This window comes from Barbus barbus (genome assembly GCF_936440315.1).
Source record: "Barbus barbus genome assembly, chromosome: 40".
NCBI classification, from domain to species: Eukaryota; Metazoa; Chordata; class Actinopteri; order Cypriniformes; family Cyprinidae; genus Barbus; species Barbus barbus.
The window spans coordinates 10,984,526-10,995,953 of NC_136718.1; the positions used below are offsets into that span (position 1 = coordinate 10,984,526).

The following is an 11,428-nucleotide window of genomic DNA, read 5'->3' on the forward strand; positions in this document are numbered from 1 at the left end:
CGAAAAATCTAACTAAATAAACTAAATGTGTTAAATAATTATATTTATAACTCAATTAAAAATAAATAAAAAAATCTCTCTCCGGGCAAGTAACTTTTATGCGGGGACAAGTAAATGACAAATTTGACAACCACGTGAGAATGCTTAATGTCAAGCCCTGCAATGAATCAGGCCTGTACAATATGACATGTCACCAGCAGATGGCGACACGCCATTATTTCAGTGGTCTGGAACCAAGAAGTCAAAATAGAACGTTTATCAAATTTATATGCTTATGTCATGAGGGCCAATAATGAACGAGGCATATCCATAAACACTGCCACCTTCATGCTTTTACTACAACAACAAACAGAGTAACCTCTATGAGGGCTTTTCCATGACTCTGTGTTTAACATACAAATAAGTTGCGACAAGAACTGCTGATGTATGGGATGATGTTCATTATCATCATCATCATTACAGTCATTCCTGTCATTCCTTTTAGCGTACCACATTTTAGCATATTTCTTAAGATAGGCCTACTGTATTTCTTTATGACAATATCAGAATGTACACAGCGTGATTTATAAATAGCATACTTTCGTTAATTGGATTACCATGATGTTTCCATTTTCGATGATATGCGATTTTAAAAACGGCCAGTTTATTAAGAAATATTACAGGTGTTTCATATTACAGATATTTTCTGTATCTTTTCTGTCTCTAATCTTTTACGGGTTTGAATATCCACCCTGTGTTTTGGAATATATCCATTTAACAAAAATCCAGTTCCTTATATCATCCTCCAGAAAATGATTAATTTTGGTGGGAAAACAGTTTCGATAGACATCAGTAAGTATAAATATGTATGGTTTTATGTTTTAAAATCGACGTTATGGCATGCACATGTCCGTCATTTAGCCTAATGCACAGCTTTTTCCATTATGTTCGGTTCTTTCCCGTTGGGCATCTTGCCATTGTCTAAATAGTAAATTAAATAATCTAAAGAAATTACATGTATGCACGAGCATAAAAACTCAAAATAAACAAATAAATAAATAAATAAAGGCTGCTGCTATAAAGTATTCAGCTTTGCTTCAGGTCGCTTAGACAAGGACTGTGCTGATGGTTTCACGGTGACATGATCTCTTCCAGGGAAAGCTCCTCTAGTTCCCTGTGTGAGTGATTTATGGTCAGCCATGCAGCAGGAGGAGGTTCACGGAGCTGGCCATGCTGTCAGAGCGTGATCAGCGCCGGATCTGACCATCGATCTGCTCCCTGTCACTCATTTCCCCTGGAAAACAGCTGTTTTTCACTTCACCGTACAATCGATACGTTTCACTTTAGCATGCAAACCGTCTAGCTTGTAGAATAAAACTTTTCATGTTTGCAAGTAGACAACTCCAATATGTGATTATTTAAAACTGAATTAGTTATTAGGGCCTGTAAAATGGATTCTGAGCCAGTCTTGGTCCTTAAAACTGCACTTTTCTAAAATATTTGCATTTATATTCTTGAATTCAACCTGGTCCAAGTTTACCTGAGGTAACACTAAATCACACAAAAAAACAAAAAACTATTACATGACCTCAATTACTATTAGTTTTTTTTTATTTATTAATGACAGTTATTGTTCTCATTATATCAGTAACTTGATTAAAACCTGTCAACAAATGAAATCAAAATAGTGTACTGTATATCATATGTTTTATATTTTGTATTTGCCTTGTGCTATAACTGTTTTGTGCTGTTACTGAATCAGTCTTCTATCAGTTGTGCAGTTCAACAACCTTTTGTGGTTTTGAATCTTTAAAAAATAGATCAGCCGCACTGCATGGCTTCCAGCACAGTGTCTGATGTGTGCCACATTGTTAACCACTTATGTGATGATCGACACTTCTGAAGGCACACCTAACCAGCAGCTAACCAGGGGGGCATTTCCCAAAAGCATCGTTAGTTAACTATGGTCGTTAGTTCCATTGAACTCTATTGGTAACGACGGAACTTGTGACCATTGTTTTTGGGAAATGCACCCCAGGCCGTTTATATGACCTTACCATGTTGTCATCATTCGGTGGATGGAGATATGGTTAGAGTTGGAAAAGTCTGTATTTATGAATATGGCAGCAGGTTTCATGTTGCTCTTTTGCAAAATTGTAGTCAATTGAGGTAAACCACAAATAGACATGTCATGCACCCACTAACCTCTGTAACTCTGGCACCAAGCCAGTTTTTACAGGGTTGTGGGTGCAGTGTGGGTAACTGCTGTTTCAAAAGTGCTGTATCATATGGGTGTAATTTTCAGGTTTAAACCAGTCTAAGCCTAAAAGGCCTTACCCTCTGTATTGTTTTTAAATGTAAAGTGTAAATGATGAATAAGAAGTATAAATAAGGGAGCAAAGTAATATTACAAGTATTATTTTTGTGTTGGATGATCTGAGGATGGAGTTATATAGCTGCACTTTATACTAGTTTTATAGAAATAATTAAAAATTAATTTGTAAATGTATAAAAAATTATTAAAAACTGTAATTTAACAGTAATTACTTATTAGAAAAAAAAATATTATTGTATGTTTATGTAAACTTTATGACTGATGTGGAATACAATATGTGTAACTATATTTTAGAAATGTCAAATTTTTTTCAATAGTTTTTAAACTTTATTGTGTTGGTATTTTGAGGAATGCTGGTAACCTACAGTGATGGGTAAAAAATTATATGGGAGAAAAAGTTATTTCAATGTTTTTGTATTTTCAGAAAATTTGTGTTTCCCTGAGAAACTCTGCATTTGCTCACAAAAAAGGGTCCATTATGGTAGGCTACCAAACATGAGGGTGAGTAAATGATGACAGAATTTTCATTTTCACACAAAACTGCACCATTTTAACTTCCTGTTCAAAAAGGCCTTTTTATTATGAATTTCTCTGCATCTGTTTCTTTTTTTCCCCCTATTTTGTCATCTTCCCACCGTTCACCTTTATACAGAATAACCTTTATTGCAAGGCATGACTGTCAACAGAAGTGCATGCTTTACCCCAATAGCTCCTCCTATTCAAGACTCTACAGCTGGCATGTCACATGACTCGCGTCTTTCTGAAGTAGTCCTGTTTTTCTTATCAGGAAAATATAGGTCAAAGTGCAATAATGGCTTGCAGGGTTTTCCTTAACCTGAAAGAGTTGGACTTTGCAGAGATTGTTATTATGGAAATAATTAGAACACAGAAAGGCAACAAAAACATTTTACAGATTTACAGACAGTATGCTTAACAAACTGAGTGTACTGTAATAAAGTGCATTTAAAAACAGTAGCATCCATGTGAAAGCTTGTCTGGTATTTGTGAGGGCTGGAAAATATCGTAGCAGCGCATAAGCATCCCAACCTTTCCTTCATCCCAGTGTCTTACTCAAATGGTCAAGAAAGCATATGGGTGTTCCTCAGGGTGGGACTTCAACTCCTTAGCGAATAGCTTGTCAGTCCTCAAGTCTGAAGCAAAGGAGGGGTTTGATATAAAGCTGCCTCATCTGTGTTTGGATGTGCATTACGATTCCAGGCTTTCCCTTCTTCACAAGATCTAAAAAGCATTTTTCTGGAACATTTACACTGCCATTGGACTTTAAGGAGTATTACACATGACAGACAGCCTACAAAAAGGCAAGGTCTACTTAAAGATAACATCAACACATAATGCATGGACTTTAAAACAACCTTTCTAATACTTTTTTCTTAGGAATATAAACAGCAGCGTTATTGTTTTTATATTTGAAGATATGTTAAACAAAACTTTAAGCAGGCTTCTCACACTTGTGTGTGTAAGTGTATATATATATATATAAACTGACCTAGATACCTCTAATATGTTCACATGGTACTAACCAAACAGGTCTCGGAGAAAACGCCATTTGTCCTGGACATTTTGTTTTTCATAAATGTACTTTGGAGCTTGTTGTTACTGTACTTTGTTTTATTGTGGATGAGGTTTAGCAGGGGAATATTCACAACTGTGAGGATTGTTTTCCTCTTCTTTGTTTCTCTTTCTCTTAGGCCAGCTTTCCATCTCTTCTACTTCTATTCTTATGTCTCTCATTCTTTCTTTCTCTCTCATACCCACCCACCATACACATCAATTCACAAAGAAAAACTTCTGTCTTTTGGTCTTTGAAAAATGCCTGGAGGACTGATATGGATCTTTGTAAAAGAATGACACTATTTTCTATTAACTTTTATGTTTTCTGTTGTATCTGTATTCAATTCCAGACGTCTCTGTTCACGTACTAACCTTTCAAATGAGATCAAATCCCTTTCTGTTTCAATCTTTAACATCATCAGAGTCTGCTGATGAAGCGTAGTTCTCACTGCTGTTATGCTATTTCAGATTAAACCTCCTTTACACAAAGGCTTTTGTGTTCAAGACCAATTTCATGTTGACTCAGTGAGGGATTAGTGTTCAAGACTAGTCTCGCTCTTAAGGGAGCCTTAACATAAAAAAAGCCTGTTATGTGTCTAAGAAAAGAAAGAGACATACAGGAGACTGCAGAGCTGTTCATTGTATTCTGCATCAAAATAAGAGCACCAGTATATCAAACGATACATTTCTGGCTAGCTATATAGAGCAAAGTTCATTTCCATAATTAGCACCGTCCAGCTATGATTGCATACTGAGTGTTAGTGTGGAGGAAGTGATTTTATTTTTAGAGGTGGAACAGTATTTTGGTAGAGATGCTCCAACACACCCTGAAGATAAAGAGTATGACAGAGATCTGTCAGTCAAACAGGAATCATACCAAATCACACAACAATGACAACCATTAGCCCTAGTGAATTCACCTCAGACACACATAACTGTTTTTCAGTCTTTCTTCAAGTTACATCGAAAACCTAGTACATGGAGACAAGTAACCGTTTATATGTACAGTATATTTCACTGATTTACTCACTTGACTGATTCATTCAAAATGACTGATTCATTCTGGAATAACCAGCCTGATCTCACGCTAACTCATACATATTTTACGAGTTGCACAATTCGTATGAATTTGTACGAATGACCTACACCTAACCCCGCCCCTAAACCTACCCGTCACTGGGGTCTAGACAAATCGTACAAAATCGTATGAGTGAGGTTGTACGAATTTGTACGATTTAGTCACCTCATAAAATACGTATGAATTGGTAAAAAGATAGCGTTGGAACAACACAAGTGACTCCCTTTATTGAATTATTCACTCAACTGATTTGTTTAAAACTGATTCATTCAGAAATGACTACTAGCCGAATCAGTCATACTTAGAACAACATTGGTTTCGCTAAACCAACATTTAAACTTCTTATTCCCTCGCTTCCCTACTTTTTGACTGTTCATACCCTGGTAAATACGTAAGTCTACTTTGTAGGGTTGCAGAAGCCAGTAATATAAAGCCCAGAGTACAAGCATAGTATGTTTACAATTTGAGCAAAACTGGGACAAAAGTCATTTGACTTTTGACACACATGTGATTCATCTATAATCAACATGGTTGTTTAATGTGGAGTCAATAAGTTTTGTCTTTTTTAAAGCATGATAAGAGTTTGTGGTTTTTCCTTAAGTAGGACTTTGACCATTTTTTGTTTTCAATTTGTTTTTTTGTTTTTTTGGTTCTGATATTTGTTCCCTGACCAAAAACAAAGAAGCTCATTCAGCACTGACCTTAACTCCTCCTTCTTTGCTATATGTTTCCAGGTTCCAAAGAACACCCCACTTTCCAAGCATTTGGTTCAGTCATATTTACACATAAAAGCTGACCATGACCACCGTAAATGCCCCTGTGTGTCTACTTGCTCGGAATGAGTTTTATCGGAGTAAGTGCAGCACTATTTTTAGCTCTCCTCCATTTAACCAGCTACAGAACACGTGTTATTCTATCTGCGGTTTCCCAAAGCTCTGTTTGTGTCTCATGAATGAACTTGTACCTGAATATACAGCACACATTGTTCCAATTTTAGCCTTATCAACCGATGTAGTTATTGACTAATTTGTTGACCAAATAAAAACATCAGTGCCAAGTAAGTGAACTGCCAGAAATACACCTAGTTTGATTGCTTAAACTGTACTGAGTACTAAAAACATATAAAGAAATGTAATATATATATATAACTAAAAATGTTTCATATTACATTTAAAAGATCTCTTTATCTTTACTAAAGTTACAGTAGGGATTACACATTATTTATTTATTTTTAAAAAGAATGCATGCCTAAGAGGATTTAGAGAGTTTTCTTCAGATTCTGTGTATGTGTTTCTGTATTTGATTGTTTTCGTTTGCAGGCATCTGCCCGACAGAGAAAATGAAGGCAGTCAGTAGTCTTTCTGATAACTTAATGGAACCAAAGCAAAGACAAGTGACTGTCTGGGTGACCAAATCCAAGCACCAAGGTATAGTATGAGTTAAACTGAGATCTGTCAATCTATATAGTTGTACATTTAGCCCTACTGACAACAAGACCATGTATTTCTGTCTAAATACAGGATTAGGGCCTATGAACTATGGCTGGACAATAAATGTGGTTTTAAAGAGCCTGGCATCCAGCGGAACCTCTTCCAAACGACAAAGTCCTGCTGATCGTGTGGTGAAGTAGACACCTGCACAAGAATAGCATATAGAGCTCTGAAAAAAAATGCTTCTCTACAGACACAGTATGTTAACGTGCTGCTTAAAAGTGCTGCTCCAATAATTATTCTATTCTTTTTTTGTTTGTTTGTTTTTTAGAGATCTAGAGATGTTAGAGAATATTTGTTTTTAGTTTATACACTATCGTTCAGAAGTTTGGGGTTATTAAGTTATGTTCACTAAGACTGCATTTATTTGATCAAAAATACAGTAAAAATGATAACATTGTAAAATATTATAATCATTTAAATTACGTGTATACTATTTGAATATATTTTAAAATGTAATTTATTACTGTGATGCAACGCTGAACTTTATAAATCAGTCATTCTCAAAAATGTGAAAAAAAATCTTACTGACCCCAAAATGTTGAACAGTACTGTAATTATACTGTATAAATATCCATATAGCCATACACTGCATTTATTCTGCCTCACTTTACACAAGGCCTGTCCCCACCACCAGTATGAGAAAAAGTACTCCTAAAAGAACAAATTGTAGAAATTGCAGCTAACAATATGGCTTACCTTGGTTAAAAGATCCAAACTTTTAAGGGAGCCATCGTTTATTTGCTTTTTTTTCACGCACATCAGCTGGACCAACCTAATCTGTAATATGTGTTATGACAAATAATACTGTTAGATTTAATTATCAAGATTAACTTGACATGGCCTACATGGAAAATAGCCAATTTGGCAACTGATTAAACTGATTAGTCATTTACAGATTTTGACATCATTCATTTCTGCCCATAAAAAGTGCATTTCTTTTCATCTTCAATAAACCACCAATCACAGCACCTGTTACAGTCTCTTAGTTGGGACCTGTTGCTGGAAACAAAGGGAAAGTGATGTCGGAAAAAGAACAGAGTCATCATGACACAAAGAGGCTTTTTCATGTATCTAGCCAACCATCAGAACTTAGTGACCTGGAAAATCCATGTACACATGGGAACAAAGCTGTACAACATCATCTCTAGCGAGCAATTTTCCATATGGACCGTTTCCCATATTCACTGTTTCTGTGCTTGGTCTACCACTCACACTGTTATTTTGAAGATGTTCTGTCCTTTTTGGTTTACACCAAAAGTATGAAATAGGTGTCATCTGTTCAGAACACAATGCACTAATTTTGCAAAATGCCTGTAAAATTGTTGATTCTTCTCAAGAGCACTTCAAACCTGTCTTTATTCCTGCACCCGCTACTCAACCTTTTCAAAGCTAAAAATATTTATTTTAATTAAAAATACAATTTCTAAAAAAATGTAGAATACTGTTGCCTTTATTTTTTGGATCATTTCTGTATGAAGAGAACACATTTCACTCAAGAGCAGTTGTCATGACATTCTGTCTGCCTCAGTTACCATCTAAGAGTCCTGTTTGTCTCCTTGCCAAAGTCCACTTTGAAAGCTGCTCACTGAATTTAGCTTCAGCATGCTTGTTATATAACCAAATCATTCTTAATATGAAATAAAGGCAGAAGGGGGCGCCTTTCCTTCTCTGCACACTTGGAACACATAAATTAATACATGATATACACGTCCGCAATTGCCCATAATCATGTCATAAAGTACATAAAAATATCTATGTGCAGATAAACTGAAAATAGCATCGCTTCTCGTTGCTGCCAATAGCCTCGTGGGCAGTGCACCGATATATAGTACCATTGTCCTTTGGGTGTCACAAGTTCGAATCCTGGGTAATGGACCTTTCCCAATCCCATGCCCCTCTCTCTCTCCCACCTCGCTTCCTGTCTGAAATACTGTCTTATCCTAATAAAGGCAGAAATACCACCAAACACCCCCCCCCCCCCCCAATTAAGGGGGGAAAAAAAGGATTAATTTGCCATTTTGGTACTTGATTATTGCTGCACTTTATTTTAAATCCAGCTTCTAGTAACTATTATACATATAGTTAATATGCATTATATTTATTGGGTCTTTTCTCATATTTATAAAGGGGAGATGGTGCTGTGTGGTTTCTTTAAAATACAGAAAACAAAATGAAATAAATAGATGTCCAATAGCAGTAGTGGGCTGTTTAAGACCATTTTATTGTGCTGAAAAACACAGGATAATACAACAAGTAACAAAAACATTTCCATCAGTGTTACAGATGTGTAAAAATGTAAAAAAAATTAGCAAGTTTCAGGTTCCATTTATTACGTGATATATATAAAACAACGAATACAAAAAAAAATAAAAATACTAAAACAGCCCATTATATGGATGGGAAATTAAAAGAAAAAGAAAAGGGGAGCCGATTCCGTCCCCTAGCGTTGGTGTCCTGATCTGGTGTCCGATTCAGGAACGAGGACAACTCCCTGCCTCCGACTTGCCTCCGTCACTACTTTCGCTCGCTTGCCTCATCACCATCTCCCGGGCAATACATGTCACCTGCCCATTGGTCACACTCACCACCCCTGACCTGCAGAGAGCCAATCAGATTAAAGGATTTAGAATTAAAAAAAGTTCCATGTTAAACTAACACCCCTCGTTATGAAAGCTAAAATTTGCAACTTCATCTGCAATTAAAAGTGCATCAGCACTTGGCAAGGCCTTCATGTTACATGCACCAACTTGGGTGAAACTCAATCCTGTGACTCACTTCTGCTGAGCCTCTTCAGTAAGAGTTCCCATACCAGGCTGGTTCTGCTTCCCAAAGAAGAAACTGGACCACCAATGACCAGAATCCTGTTTGGGCAGACCTAAAGCACAATTAAACCACAGGTCAGAACAAGCGAAGCACCACCAGTCTAATCTTCTAATGGATTTAGTACACAATGATGTAGGCACTAACGCAATCGCTGTTAAAGAGTCTCTAAACAAAGACATGTAGGCTGATGAATGCATGCAAGCAATAGTCCTTTTTGTAATTTTGTAATAGTCCTTTCCTCAACAGTTGATTAGTCTGAAGCAATCGGACGAGTATCCATTTCAACAGAGCTGTGATGTGGGTGCAAACTGTGTTGCATAGCGTGTGGAAATGTCTTCATGTCATGTCAAAACTGTTGCAGTGACGTATTGTTTGAGGTGGGGGGGTTGAAAAGAGACTGAAATGAACGTAACTCACCTGGGTGATGTGGAATAACCTCCCCACTATACTCTGAACTGCCACACGAGCTGCTACTGGATGTAGAGCCAATGCGCCCTGAAAAGGAACAGTCTTATAAGGCAAATTCTCTTTATGACGTCAACTATTAATAGTCGCATATAACTATAACAGTAAAGCACTCGCAAAGGCAACTTACTTCTGTAGTAGTCGTGAGTAGCAACAAGGGAACCACTAGATGGGATGGCTGCCATTTTACAGACTTGTGTAAATAGTGACTTAGATGGAAACCCTGTGAAGAGATTGAGAAGACATTTAATGTTGAGCCTTAATTAAATGTACATAATACAAATAATAACACAATTACTTCTCATCTTAATCCTGACAATGAATTTTAATGAATACAGACAGACTCAGGGAAGGCATTTAAGATATTTTATCTCTCACGTGTTGTTTGAAACATGTTGGTCTTGTAATTATTACTCATTCGTACACAGTTAAGTGTCAACCCACAAGACTAAGACCTAACCAAACTGACATTATTCCACACCAGGCATTCATTACAAACAGCAGTAGGCTACACGAGGAAGTTACAGTAATTCCAAAGGAATTACAGCAGTTGAGATCACAAAAGAAAACATTTTTGTCTCAAACGTGAGAAAACATACATCATTACAGCAAAATACACGACACTAATAGTGTTAGAGTAAATGTAACGTTAACGTTACTCTGTTCAGATTCTCTGACCCAAACAATGAGCACCCTTTAAAATATGAAGCGTAGACCACCATCTCACCTTCTTTAGCCGCTCTTGCAGATGTTATTAGAGCACCCTACTCAATGCAGTCGGAGGCTTTGGGGAGAAAACGCTAGGCGACGGGGCCCATTTGAAAAGTTTTGGATGGATAAGACCCTCCACGTCCGGAAATATCTACCGCAGTGCTGTCTAACAAAAACAACTCATTCGCCTGAATTTATACACAGAGACGACGTCGACGACTAGCAGCGGTGAATGTAGGCGTGGCCTTTCCCTGCTCTATATAAACCCCTCAGCGCGGAACCGGATCAAACCAGCGGAAGCAAGGCTGGGACGGCTCGTGCCCTACTCTCTGGAAATGCTCAGAAACTACGAAGGTTTTGTAACAAATTGCGTCCACAATACCTCAAAAGGTTATCAATAATGTACATAAACATATAGATTAAATACTATTTTTATCACAAGATCGCGAGATATTGTGGAGGTACGTTAATAATATTCGACAACGTAGAAGTCGACACATCCCTGGTGGTCTAGTGGTTAGGATTCGGCGCTCTCACCGCCGCGGCCCGGGTTCGATTCCCGGTCAGGGAATGACTGCTTTTGCGATGTTTCTCCATATCTCATTCATAATTTACAGCAAAACAAGCACTATTCGCTTACGATGGAATCACAACCGTTTCTGAGGCACTACATTGTTTGGCGGAAGAATAATGTTTTTTATTAATATAATTACACTTTATTTGCTCTGTTTTATATTGTGAAACCTTACTATGTATATAGAATAACCGTTTTATAAAAGCAATCAGCCCCGTGAAGCCTTTACAGTGAACTTTACAGCCCCTTAGCTGTTATAAATGCACTGTAAACCACGGCTTCTTGCTTTAATTTATTATGAAGAGCCAAATGCTTGATTGAAGGCCCTGGGTCAAATGTAGCCTAAATGTTATATTTTATCCAACTCTACAATATTTGCATTTCTGGTCAAATTTAAA

At 37.0% G+C, this 11,428-nt stretch overlaps 1 protein-coding gene across 1 annotated transcript; it reads right to left on the reverse strand.

Moving 5' to 3' along the window:
• Positions 1-8,659: 8,659 nt before the first annotated feature.
• LOC306859835 (pancreatic progenitor cell differentiation and proliferation factor B) lies at positions 8,660-10,787 on the reverse strand. Its single transcript, XM_079401167.1, has 5 exons — positions 10,473-10,787; positions 9,876-9,968; positions 9,698-9,775; positions 9,233-9,332; positions 8,660-9,052 (listed from the first exon to the last, which is right to left on the reverse strand). Exons 2-5 carry the CDS (start codon positions 9,928-9,930, stop codon positions 8,929-8,931), a joined length of 357 nt encoding a protein of 118 aa, XP_079257293.1. The 5' UTR covers positions 9,931-9,968; positions 10,473-10,787; the 3' UTR covers positions 8,660-8,928.
• Between the last annotated feature and the right edge of the window lie 641 nt (positions 10,788-11,428).